This window comes from Callorhinus ursinus, unplaced genomic scaffold (genome assembly GCF_003265705.2).
Source record: "Callorhinus ursinus isolate GAN/ISIS: 27379988/994484 unplaced genomic scaffold, GSC_fseal_2.0 scaffold14, whole genome shotgun sequence".
Lineage (NCBI taxonomy): Eukaryota > Metazoa > Chordata > Mammalia > Carnivora > Otariidae > Callorhinus > Callorhinus ursinus.
The window spans coordinates 2881267-2895111 of NW_027397076.1; the positions used below are offsets into that span (position 1 = coordinate 2881267).

Consider the following 13845-nt stretch of genomic DNA (forward strand, 5'->3'; position numbering starts at 1 on the left):
CCACGAGTCAGCAAGACCGTGTGCCGTTGGGCCTCTGAAATTTTCTGTGTCCACGTGTGCAAACAGGGCATGTGTCCCTAGTCACCACGCAGAGATTCCATCCTCTGTCCGTTCAACACACTTGTCCTTTAGGGGCTCCCCAGGGCTAGGCATGGGTGTGGCTCTGGGGACAGAGCTGTGACCCAGACGGACATGTGGTGTGCAGGCTGGTGGGGAAAGGGGATGAAAAACAAGTCATGGAGGACACTGAACCCAGGGAACACAGAAGTGCAGGGGTGTGAATGGAAGGAAAGATGGAGGGAAATAGAATTGTAAGAGAGACTCTCCACAACCCTCCTGCAACCCATGCCTCTCCTGGGCCCACAGCCCCCTGCCGTCCTCCAGGACATACCTCTAATCCCACACTCTTCTTCCCCGTGACTTCCTGTCAGTGCCCCGCCCCCGATCCCACAGTCCTCCTGTCTCCTCCCGGACTCTGTCCTCTCCTGCTCCTCCAGTCCCCCTCTCCCCCCACAGCTCCCCGCTGTGCTTCTCCCTCTCTCCTACAGCACTGCCCCCCGCCACCATCCCTCCTGGTCCCACAGTCGTCCTCTGCACCCCAACCCCCCTCCCCTGCCCTGCCCCCCCCCCCCCCCACACCTTTCCCCTGAAAACGCCCCTCTGGCCTCAGAGTTCTCCCTTCTCCCCCCAAATACACGTCCCCGAGTTCCCCCCCCCCCACAGCCCCTCTCAGGGCTCCCCTTCCGTGGCCTTCTCCAGCCACAGCGGATGGGCGGTGCTGACACGAGGCCAAGACACGTGACGGAGAGCCCTGCGCCTCCCCTCCCCGGCTTGCGGGCGGCTAATGGCAAGCACATGGCTGGGTGACCAGGAGCCAGCTCGTCCTCCAGGCCCGCGTGCCTCGCTGCTCCCCGGGCCCTGCGGCGCGGCAGGGCCAGGTGACTCCACAGGGGAGGGGGGAGCCCTGCTGCTTGCCGCCAGCCACACCGGGAGGGCTTCGGCACCCTGCCCGGGAAGGGGCCACCCTTGGATGGACACCGTCCCTCTACCCTCCCCATAGAGACCAGAAAACTCCCAGGATGAGCGACATCTGTATTTGCAGGGTCCATCCTGCTCTGGAAAACTGGCTGCCACCACAGCTGAAACCGCCGCCCCCAACCCAAGAACCCCTTCTCAGAGGCGGTATCGGAGGGGTCAGGAGCACACTTGCTTCTGAGCCAGAACCAGGCTGCCTCCTGGAGGCCCAAGTTTCCCGCCTTCCTGAGCATGCCCTGGGAGCTTTGGACCAGGGGGATCAAGGGCCGTCCTGCCTGGGGCGTTGCATCTCTTGAGACCGCTCCAGCCCTCCCGCGCCTGCATCTCCTCCCAGGGACCACCAGGCACGAGCTCACAGCTGCGGCACACACGCAGTCATCTGTCCTTGGGCGCCAGGCTCCAAGCCGGGTGATGGGGATATAGCAGCAACCACGGAGGCAGGGACCCTTCCTCCTCGAGCTCCCATCCAGAGAGGTGACAGCGATCATGGAGGAAGGGCTCCTTGACTCCCCTTCCCCTCCCTCCTGTGAGTTTAGCCCCTTCTCCCTTTCATTCTCTCTGCCCCGAGAACGCCTGCCTTTTTGAGTTTTCTCAACATTTGTTCTGAGGAAATAAAAGCCTGTACTCGTGAGGCCCAGGCTCCCTGCCTCCAGACATTCAGAGGGTCACGGATGAAAGACCTCTTATATTTAAAAAAAAAAAAAAAAAAAGGCAAAATTAGGGGGTTTGGACTTTAAAAAAACAAGAAAACAACTCAAAATGTTCCAGGAAAAAAAAAAAAGATGACTTTTCAGATTGTTTTTTCTCTCAGAAACATTGCAGAGTTGTTTCCCTTGTTTTTGGGTTTACAGTGGGGTCAAGGGAGATGGGCAACTTGCTACCAGGAAGATAAAAGGTATTTTTTCCCCACTCAGGAAAAAAAAAAAAAAAAGGCAGAAGAGATCTAAAAATACTGTTTTCCTCAACCACCTCTGTGGTGAGAACATAAAATTTGTATGACATGTTTTGTGAAGATCTTCACAGTAGAATACTCAGGGGAAAGACCCTTGAATTTGTCCTCCATGGCCTGTCCAGGGAATGATATTGCTCACTGGAAAAATGTTTCCTTGGGGAGACCAGAGTGTCCACTTCCTTTGGCTTTGTCCACCATGGGGGATTCCAAAATGCTCTGACCTCAGGTTCCTTGTGGTGGCTGTTTTCCACAGCAGGGAGTGTAGGAAACAGAAACCGGAAGAGAAGATGATGGGTAGGGTCAGGGGGAGGAAGGACAGGCCTGTGTCCATCCAGACAGGCTCCACAGTTATAACTCAGTTCAGCCCACATAGACCAAGAGGCTGCCCGTGTGCCGGGCACTGAGATCTGGAATGCCAAGGACTTCAGCCCAACCCACAAGGAGCTCAATTCGAGGACAGTTCTCAGGACCATGCTAAAATCAACATTCACATCCTTGAGTTTGCTTTTCAGCCTCCCAACCAGAGTGGGTGCTTTAGACACATAGGCCCCTAAAAGCCCCACCTGGAAGGGTCTTCACAGCTGCCCAGACCCCTCAATTTACGGTTGAGGAAAACATGGGCCCACAGAGGAAACGTGACCTGCCCGAGATCACACAGCAAATCTATAGCAGAACATAGGCTTGGTTTCCAGGTTCCCGTTCCTGGTTTTCACCACAAAGAGCTGTTCAGTGCTCGGTGAGTAATGGAAGGACGGTGGCTTGCTAGCAATGTGTTCTCGAACTTACTACTTGTTTGACGCTCAGGTTCCTCATCATTATGATGAAGATGATAATAGTACCTGCCTCCAAGAGCTGTTCTGAGATTTGTACGAGATCATCCACACCCAGTGCTTGGAACAGTGCCTGGCACATAATAAGTGCTCAATAACACAGCACCCTTATCATTATGAGCAGGACTTATTGCAAGGACCTTTCATTTCTCCATCATAGGAGTTATTGAGGGCATATCTGTTGATCAGGTCCCCGGTCCCATCCCTGACCTCAGGGACTCACGGTCTGGTTGGAGAGACACAGGTAAACAGGAGATGTCAGCACTGTGGGTAAGCTCTCCGATGGGACAACCGACGTGAGGACAGTGGGGGTGTAGATGAGCAGCTGGTTAGAAGTTGCTCGGTCAGAGAAGAAGGGCTTAGCTTCGTGTTCCAGGAAGGATGAGAAGGAATTAAGTGAAGAGTGAGCGGAGGGAATGGGCATAGATAAGGACCCGGTCAGAAGAGAGAACCTGGTGAGTCCAGAGCTTGAGAAAAGGGGAAACAAGGCCCTGCATTTGATGGCCGTCAGGTGGGTGAACAGGCCCGGATTCCCACAGTGGAGGAGGGGGGAGAGTGCCTGCCCAGGCCTCACTCCCCTTCTAGACCTTCCACGGCTGCCCATGCCTGGGGAGATCACCTGCATGGTTGGCCCGTATGACTTTGGCCAAGTCCCTTCCCATCTTTAGGCCTCAGTTTCCCCATCTGCAAAAAGAGCGGGATGAGCAAATGTGATCTCGCAGGACCCCTCCCAATATAAGCACTTTGCCTCCTTCAGAAGCAGGCCGTTCCCTGTGGAGTATGTTTCTCTCCAGGCACATGTTCTGCCAGAGCCCCTGAGAACAGGCCTTTCCTCATCCCTCTTCTCTCCGAACCCGGGGTCAACTCCGGCCCATGTCATTTTTTGGTCATAATTGAGCCCCCACCTTCACTGCTTCTGGCAGTGTGGAAAGCCTTGACCTTGGGCCAAAGTTCAGGAGGTGGGCGCCATGCCTGGGCAGGAGCCAAGGTGGGAAAGGAGGGGGCGGAGACTGGCTCCCCAAAGAAAGGAGCAGAAAAGGTCAGCAAAGGCTCCCTGGCCGTTGGGCACATTTCTGTAGCCCAACACACGTAGGCTGAATTGAACTGAGTCCGGAGAGTTGATTAAACTGAACTGCGGGGATCTGGGTATCTCTGCGGGAGCCATTCCCAGCGAGAGGCACTGGGCTGGGTGTTTGCTGGGAGAACATCACCATCTAGTGGTCACTTCTGTCCTGAGCCCTGAGCCAGCCCTCCCGGGACGTGCTGCCCGGCTGCCCAGCCGCCCGGCATGGGGTTCCCTCAGGCCTCCTTTCTCCCCCACAGGTGATGGACAGCTCAATGCCCTTGATCGGAGAGCACGTGGAAGAGGACAGACAGCTGATGGCCGACCTTGTTGTCTCCAAAATGAGCCAACTCCTGATACCAGGAGGCACAGCGCCCTCGCCCCTGAGGCCTTGGGTAAGGTTCTCGGGAGCACAGGACACTTTGTGCTTTTGAGAAATGCTGGGCTGTCTGGGACTGGGGAAACTGGATCCAAAGGAGATAGTCCTAGACTGAAACCAGCCTGCGGAGAAGGGAATGGGGTGTGGATGGAGGCTGGGCGTGCGAGCTTGCACCCCTGCCCTGGACAGAGGAGTTTGGGAGGCTCTGAGACCTTTCTCCTTCCACCATCATAGATAGAAAAACCTTGTCTTGACTGCACTTGCAGGCAGAGATTATTAATGTAAGAAGCCAGTTGTCCCTTCTGTGCCCTCCGTCCCAGGCCTGAGCAGGGAGCAGCAGGTGTGTGTGGGTGTGTGTGTATGGTTGTGTGCATGCCCGCGTGGGCGTGTGTACGTACACGCATGCCCTTTGTGTGTTCCCAGGGCACCAGTCAATAGAGACTATTGTGTCTTCTGTTTCTCCATCCCCCGACCTCGACAAGCTCCCACATAGCTCCTCCCTTCCACGGCCCTCACTACAGATTACCAGATTGTTCTCCAAAGAATTTGCTAGCGCTCAGCTTTCTGGAAAAGCAAATCTCAAAACCTGCTTCCCCCTGCCCCCCACAAGGACGAATCTATGATGGTAGCTGTCGGAATGATGGTTATACTTGAGGGGGTTGCTGGCTGGGAAGGGGCGTGGGGCAGCCTTCTCCCCTGGAATGTTCTGGCCTGATCCGGGTGGTGGCTACACAGATGTATACACACGTAAAAACTCATGATGGTGTACTCTTACGAATTGTGCGCCTTAGGTAAGTCTTACCTCAGTGATAACAAAATCTAAGTCCTGCCTTCCCACCCAGGAAGCAGAGGGCTGTGGCAATCACCACAGGCTTCTTTCCTCTCCTGCTCTAGGCTGCACAGACTAAACCAGCGAAATCCCCCGGGCCGGCCCAGCTGGGGCCTCTGCTTGGACAGCCACAGCCACGGCCACCCACACAAGGTAAGAGCCACAGCAAGTCACCAAGGGAAATGAGGCAGGGAGGATGCTGAAATGCCCTGAGGGGTCCATGGCTGGTCTCCAGAAGGCACTCTGGAAAAATCCAGTGTAGTACTGTGTCCATAGAATACATGCGCTAGCTCTGTGTGCCGAATGGATGAGACATCTGATGTCTGATGTCTTCCTTCCCTTCAACTCAGGCAGGAAGGACGGGGAGACAGGTGACTTTGCTGAGTACCTCCGCAGTGCCAGGCACCGGGCAAGGGACTTTCTCATCTAACCCCCCCCCCTTTATTTTTCTTCTTTGTCTCCCAAGCGCTCCCCAGTGAAAACGTCAGTATTTCCTTTTTCCAGAGGTGGCCATGGCACAAGGAGAAAATGCAGGTTTATACATCTGGCTTTTTAGATCTTTGAGAAAGTGTCTTGTTTCTTAGCCACTAGTGGTGCCTAATTATGGATTTATGAGCCAAGTAGCCAGAGAGAGAGAGAAAGAAACACGGGACATTGATATGACTTCGTCGATGGAAATTCTCCCTCAAAAAATATTCCAGCATTGCTGTGTAAATGCTGACACTTAGTAGAGAACAGATAAACTCATGATGACAGGATGGAGCCATGGCAATAACTAACTTTCTCATGGAACGTCGCCGCCTCGGTGTTGTCCTGCGCAGGCCTGGTGGGGGACACCCGCGCGCCGCCGCCTCGCTCAGCTTGCTCGCAGCCAGAACCTTCCAGGTGTGCCCACTGCTCTAGCACCAGCTTGGAGCTTCCATGCAGCTCTGCATCAAGAGGCCCCACCGGGTGGTTTCATGACAATCTTCCTTTTTTTTTTTTTTAAGAGTTTATTTATTTGACAGAGAGAGGGACAGCAAGAGAAGGAACACAAGCAGGGGGAGTGGGAGAGGGAGAAGCAGGCTTCCCGTGGAGCAGGGAGCCCGATGTGGGGCTCGATCCCAGGACCCTGGGATCATGACCTGAGCCGAAGGCAGACACTTGACAACTGAGCCACCCAGGCGCCCCTCAGGACAATCTTAAGAATCTGCTTAGAACGTATCAGAAAGGAAAAGCTTGACTCACGTTGTGGCCTTTCCAGTCGCTTTGATTAAAGTGACATATTCATTGTTTCTTGGGAAAATCCGGCCTTGGGCTTTAAATGGCATCGTCGTCCGCGGGTCTCGGATAAAGGGCCCAGTCCATCTTTCTTGTGTCTGCGCCTCTTCTCAGAAAAGCAGAAAGTATTCAAGAAAAGGGAGATTGCATAACTTCCATAACTGTGCATGGACGTCGGGATTCTCCGTGAGGCAGATAGCCGTGTTTTGGAATCCTCCTCCACGTCTCAGTACTCTTAAGTCTTACGCAGGTCTCGTCGTTTCTCCGAGCCTTGGTCTCCCCAGGGATATAACCGCTGCCCTGGGTAGTTATGGGGAGCTGTCCATGGGCAGCAAGGTGCCCGGTGCGGGGGTATCACCCAGGAGGTGCTAGCTCAGTTTACTAGGAGTAACTATCTACATAACTTTCACTGTGAAAAACTTACTATCAATAATGTGTGTCTTATTAACAATTAAAATAATCTGTGTTGTTCTTAATGATCATTACCATTAACCATCCTTAGAAATAAAGCAGCCCCACTACCCTCCTGCCTAAAGGTAATTGTATCATTATAAACGTTCAAAAATGATTAATTCATCCCCCTGCCGGGCTCCTGGCTGTGCCTCTGCCCTGCCCTGCCCTGCCCTCTCCTTTCCCGCTCTGCCCCAGGACTTACTTTTTAAAACGCATTTGAACCGAGCACTTTTAAAACAGAGAGCTACTGTATTCTGGTTTCCTCTCCAGCCCAGAGTACAGACATGCTTGATAAAGAGATATTATTTTAAGGGACACAGGGCTAAACACACTTTTTAGTGAGTTGAAAAACAATTAATTTAAAACCAATTAAGATAATTAAAGCAAATGCTCATTGAATTAACATTCAGATTTAAAATAACAAGGCTAATTAAAAAACAATGCTTTCATTGAGTTCCCAAAATAACAGGATCACATTATTAACTTGTTTGTTTGAACTCGCCGTAAAAAATGAAGTTTTCTTTTAACGAACCTCATAATTTTTTAGCACCAATCCTGGTGCTTAGGCAAATACTTTCTATATATAAGTTAATGGGTTTCTGTATGCGTTGAAATTAAAAATACTAAACTGTTTGCTTTGCCAAGACGCTGAAAGAAATGAGTGTCTCTTGAAGAAGCCCAGGTGTCTAAAGGATTCGACAAATCGTTAATAAATAAATGAATGAATGAGGATCCAGATTTTTCCAAGATATTATTGGCCCCGGGGTAGGGGAGGGGACGGGAAGATTTGAGATAAAAGTAGAAAAAAAGAGGTTTTCTTTGACCGGAAGTGGGTTTAAAAAACACACAAGAGGAAGCCAGCATTTAGAAATCAGGAGCTTTGGCACAAATACCTGGATTTCAAGTTCTCTGGATAGAGCAAAGCTCTGGAAGCCAGGGGCCCGGGTTCCTCCTCAGCGAGTGTCCCCCGACAGCCACAGCAGCAGCTCCCTAGGACAGCAGGACTCCGCCGTTTGCCTCAGGCCCCGCTCCTCCCTATTGTCACCTTCACGGCAATGTAGTGTTGATCCTTACTTCCTTTAGCTTGCACCTCTTTAGAGAAAGAGTTCTCCGAACTATGTTTATATCCCAAAGGAAATTTTTTTTTTTTTAATTTAAAGTAACAGTTTGCTTGGGCTGCCATGATTTTTTGGACACTTCCCTGCTTCATTTATTTCGGCATTTGGGTTTGAGATCGCTGGGCCCTCCGAGCCACCAGGACAGTGACGAGGGCGGTGTACAGCAAATCAAGGCCACGTGCAATCACTTGCTAAATCTTTGCTGCCATTCAGTCCAGCGTCAGAAGTGCTGCCTGGGCTCAGAAGAACATCCACACTGGGAGGGATGTGGAATGTCTGCTCCGAGGCCCTCACTTTACAGACAAGGGTCCAGAAACCCAGAGAAAAGTGACTTACTCACTCGTGGCCGCAGAGCAAGTTAACATGAGACTGGAGTTAAGACCTGGGGCTCCTGGTGCCACCAGTGGTGGTGTCGGTGCCACCAGACATGCAGGTCGTGCCCTCTGCAAAGGTCCTGGCTGGGATGACATCGGAGGGCAAAGGTCAGCTGAAGCCTCGGCCCAGCTCCTCTTGCACCTGGCTCAGGGCGGCCACCCCTGGAGGAGAGCACCTTTTCTTCATTTGCACAAAGATGTGAGGACTCAGGGCAGCCCTGCATGGCATAGTTTCGGAGGTTTGTTTTTTGTTTGTTTTTTTAAGGAAAAAGAAAACAAAACAGAGCTTTTGAGTCAAAGAGATGTAGGTTTGAATGTTGGCTCTCCCTCTTATTAGAAGTGACAGCTCACTTTCTGCGCTCAAGCTCGTGGTGGCGGCAGCAGGCGCGCCCTTGACATGCAGAACGACGCCGGCGAGTTCGTGGACCTGTACGTGCCGCGGAAATGGTTGATAAGGTGACGGGCAGGTTCAACGGCCAGTTCAAAACCTACGCTATCTGTGGGGCCATTCGCAGGATGGGTGAGTCCGATGACTCCATCTCCGACTGGCCAAGGCTGATGGCATCGTTTCAAAGAACTTCTGACTGGAGAAGATCACGGATGTGGGATATTTGTCATAAATAAATAGTAAACCACCCCCCCCCCCAAAAAAAGAAGAAGAAGTGACAGCTCAAGCAAGTCACAGTATATCTGGGACTCAGCTTCTTTGGAAAAATGGGAACATTTGTGGGGATCATGCCTAACCCGCAGCGCGATGCCAGGCTGCCCAACCCTAGGCTGGGGGTGTAGTGTGCTCAGTAAGACCCGGGGAGGGCAGATGAGCAGAAGCCACGTTAGGAAAGGGCCCTGGAGACGGGCCCCAGCCCCTTTGAACTCCCAGTCTCCTCACCTGTCTGAACAAAGCTGGGTGAGGACAACCGTGCTGCAGGCCCCCATCTGTTTGGGCAAAATGCAATTCACAGTCAGCAGCCCCGACACTCGGGCTTCAAGGGTGAGGAGAGAGCACCTCGCTTGCCTGGGGCCTTGGAGTTCCACTCGAAGTCATTTCTGAGCGGCTAAAAGGTCCCCAAGCTTATGATGCCCCTTTGCTTGTTGGTGAAGACCCACATGCTCTGTGCAGTGAGAGGGAGAAGCCAAGACCCTGTGAGCTCCCTGAGGCTATGCCTGCTAGTTGGGAGACCTTGGGGAGGCTCAGTGTGCACCTCTCCGTGACGAGAAGGATGGCATCTTCCCCACCAGTCCCTCTCTAGATCAAATGACATATATGCCTTTGAAAGTTCTTAGAAAAGTGTAAAAAGCTTTTGAAAAGTAAGGGATAATCCATTGTTTCAAAAGGAATACATCTTCAGCCTGGAAAACATCAGTGAGCAAAAGGAAGAGAATTAACCCCAGCACTTTAGTAATCATTGAGCCGTGGCTCGTTACTCAAAGCACAGAGAGCAGAAGGATCGCCTGGGAGCTTGTTAGAGACGCAGAACCCCAGAGCCCCCCAGTAGGAGTCTGCGTGGGCCGCCATAACAAAATACCAGAGACGAGTGGCTTCAACAAAAGACATTTATCCTCTCTCCGTCCTGGAGGCTGGAAGTCCAAGGTCAAGGTGCCAACAGGACTGAAAGTTCTCCCCATGGCTTGTGGACATCACCTTCTCACTGTGTCTTCATGTGGCCTTTGCCCTGTGTGGCCCCTGGGGTCTCTCTCTCTCTCTCCTAAGGACACCAGTCCTGTCGGATTAGGCCCTCACCCTCATGACATCATTTAACAATAATGAGTTCCTTTAGGGCCCTATCTCCAAATGCAGTCACCTTGAGGGTGAGGACTTCTAAATATGAACGGGGCGGGGGGGGGGGGACACAGTTCGGTTCACCACACTCTCCCTCCTGTACCTCCTGTATCAGAATCTTTATTTTGACAAGATCCCCCAGTGATTCGTGTGCACATTAAAATTAGAGACATGCTGGTTTGAGGGGACAACTTTCCAGTCTTTATGTTTTACATAGCTACATACGTATGTGCTAAAATGGAATAAATCTGTTCGCACTATTTTGTAAGCTGCCTTTTTGTCCAGCAGTATATATTTAGCACATATTATCAACAATATTACTATGATGCTGCCATATCATATATGATGGCCACAGCATATTCCATTATATGGATGTATCTTAATGTTCCCGATCAGTTCCACAATTGGGCATTTATATTGTTTTCAGCTTTTCACTGTTATAAAAAACACTGTAATGAACATCCTTGAAGCAGTATTTGTGCACAACCATGTTTATCTTAAGAAAAACTTGAACATCATCATGTTTCCCCCTGTAGGGGGCCCTCGCCAAACTCCGACTCAGCAGCCAGCGCGATCTGGAAGCCCGTCCCAGCAGAGGCTCCCCCCGCAGGGCCAGCAGCCCCTGAGCCCCCCATCCGGATCTCCGCAGCCGCAGAGGTCACCAGGCTCTCCGCAGCTGTCCCGGGCATCCAGTGGCAGTTCTCCAAACCAGGCCTCCAAGCCAGGCGCCGCCCTCACCTCCCAACCCCGGCCCCCCGTTCAAGGCCGGAGCGCCTCCCAACAAGGGGAAGAGTCCAAGAAGCCAGCACCACCCCACCCTCATCTCAAGTAAGTGCTCTGGGGTTGGGCAGGGTGGAGGGTGGAGTTGGGCTGGGGGCAGAGCTGGGCTGACTCAGGACAGGGACTTGGCGACAAAAGGCCTCACTCAGATTTTGAATGCGTAGGAGGTCTCGAGCATGGAACCTGGATGGCCGGCGGGGCTCAGGAGGTCAAGACTATCGCTAGACCCCACCACCATCCTCCAGATACACACACACCAGTTGTCTCTTGCTGCATAACAAACCTCCCTGAAACAGTAGCTTAAGAAAACGGCCATTTTCTTCATTCAAAATGTTTTGATTCAGCAATTTATGCTGAGTTTGACTCGCCTGGGAGATTCTTCAGCTGGTCTCTCCTGTAGAGTTGCCAGGTAGATACAGGATGGCCGGTTAGATTTGCATTTCAGACATGTGATGAATAATTTTGAATATAAGTATATCCTCAAATATTGCACGGGCTATACTTATACTAAAAAAGTATTTATTTTTCATCTGAAATTCAGATGTAACTGGGTAGCCTGTGTTTTTATTCCTAAATCTAACAACCCTACTCTCCTGGGATCGTGATACGGCTGCAGTCATCTGGCATCTTCATTGGGGCTGGATGGTCCAAGAGGGCCTTACACACACATCTGCCGTCAGCTAGGCCTCTCTCTTTCATGGGTCACAACCTCCAGCAGGCTGGGCCCCGCCTCCTCACATGGTAGAATGCCATCCCCGAAGAGCACAAGTAGAAGCTTCAAGGCCTCTTGAGGCCCAGCTTTGAAGGCACACAAGGCCATTTCATCCCACCACATGCTTTTGGTCAAAGCAACTCACATGGCCAAAGAGACCCTTGGTAGGAGGACCTGTAAAGCCACACTGCGAAAGTCTAGACCCCAGGCACGGGAGGAACTGTGGCTGTCATGCCATGTTTGTAACCATCACGACCCATCACGACACACATACTCGTCCCCTTTCCTGTCAAGCCCATCTCTCGGTTTGAGGTCAGGGAGGTCCTCCAGATGTGTTTTCTCGGGAAAGCCCCTCCCTCCCTTCAATGCCAAGCACTAATATCGATAAGCATAGTCTCACTCCCAGCACCCTGTATCCACTTACCATGGGCCAAGCACTTCACCTACTTGGGGGTTTTCTTCAGTTCTCACAAGCTTAGGAGTTAGTAACTATTATTATCTGCATTTTACAAATGAGGAGGAGATGAACAACTTGCCAGAGTTCCCACTGTCAGTGAGCGGAAGAGCTAGGCTTGAGCACAAGGCATCCAGTCCCTGGATCGGGTTAACCATAATGTGTTTGAATGGGTGATCCATTCACATGGCTCAGAGATCTAAAAGATATCAACAACATCAAGGGTACACAATGAAAAACCTTCCTCCTGCTTCATTCCCGTCCAGTGCCTTCCTGCCCCCCTGCTCCCCAGAGGTGACCGCTCTTGTTAGTTCCTTGTGCAGTCCTCCAGTGTTTCCTTGCACAAATACAAAAATATATGTTGGTTTCCTCCCCCCACTTTTTACAAATGGTAGTACTTACTATCCACCCGATTCTCCTTGCTTTTTACATTTAACGATAAATCCTGAAGTTCTTCCATCAGTTCACTAAAATTTTCTCCTTTTCACAGCTGTGTTCTATTCCTTTTTAAAATTTTATTATGTTAGTCATCATACATTACATGATCAGTTTTTGATGTGGTGTTCCACGATTCATTGGAACACCCAGTGCTCCATGCAACACCCAGTGCTCCATGCAGTACGTGCCCTCTTTAATACCCATCACCGGGCTAACCCATCCCCCTACCCACCGCCCCTCTAGAACCCTCAGTTTATTTTTCAGAGTCCATCGTCTCTCATCGTTCGTCTCCCCCTCCGATTCCCCCCTTCATTTTCCCTTCCTTCTCCTAATGTCTTCCGTGCTCTTCCTTATGTTCCACAAATAAGTGAAACCAGATGATGACTGACTCTCTCTGCTGGACTTAGTTCACTTATACAGCTGTATTGTATTCCACTGTGTAACTGTACTATGATCTAACTCATCTGCCACAAACAGAAATTTGGTTTGCTCTTGCAGAGAAGGCTGCCATGAATAACCTCGCACACACACTCTCACGTGTGCAGGATCAGCTGTAGAGAAGACGCCAGCAAGGGTGTTGTTGGATCCAAGGAGAAAGGCATTGTGAATTTGATAGGGATTAGCAAGAGGTCCTCCAGGCAATATGGTGCCATGGGTGAAAGCCCAGACTCCAGAGTCAGACCACCTGGTTTCAAATCCCAGCTCTCCCACTTAAAAGCTGGATGACCTCAGAAACATGACTCAACCTCTCTGTGCTCCCACTTCCTCACATGCGAAGTGGGGACCGGAGGACTTACCCCACAGGCTTCTTATGAGGATTAAAATGGGTTTATGCACAGTTAGTGCTTAGAATGCTACTGGCAATTTATAGGTGTATCTGAGACCACCTCTCCCCATGTGAAGAGGCGCAGCCCAGCTCATCCCAGGTCAGGAGAGGGATTTGGAATTTTGGATAGTAAACACTGACCCTATAGTAATCCAGCTAGAAACACTTAAATCTCCTGATTTACTCCTTTGAAATATTCTGTGGTTCAGTTCAAGTCAGCAGGTGTTTATCAGATCCCCAATCTGCACATAGTCCTGGATAAGGCCCGTGCGGAATAAGCAAGGGGTACAAGATGGTCCCCGTTTGGGAGAGGATTTGGGTTTTATGATGATGACAAGACTGTGTGGGGCTTTCTTACACTTGTGGCCTTTTGACAGCATCTCTTCCTGTGTCTGTCACCTCCACCAGAGTGCGAGCCCCCTGAGAGCAAGGGGATTCATCTCCACGGCCCTGTCACCTAGCGCTAGGCTGGCACCAAGGCTCAAACAGCGGGCGCCCTGAGAATCCCAAGGCGGGTCGGAATCAGTAGTAAAGGCTTCAGGGAAAAGGTGGGGATTGAAGC

General features: G+C 51.3%; 1 protein-coding gene across 1 annotated transcript in view; it reads left to right on the forward strand.

The window, feature by feature from the left end:
* The window catches only part of SYN3 (synapsin III), a 445616-nt gene that overhangs the window by 431047 nt on the left and 724 nt on the right, over positions 1-13845 (forward strand). Inside the window, exons 11-13 of the mRNA XM_025882043.2 lie at positions 4141-4275; positions 5154-5241; positions 10610-10901. Coding sequence (XP_025737828.2) covers positions 4141-4275; positions 5154-5241; positions 10610-10901 — 515 coding nt within the window. The remainder of the gene's footprint in view (positions 1-4140; positions 4276-5153; positions 5242-10609; positions 10902-13845) is intronic.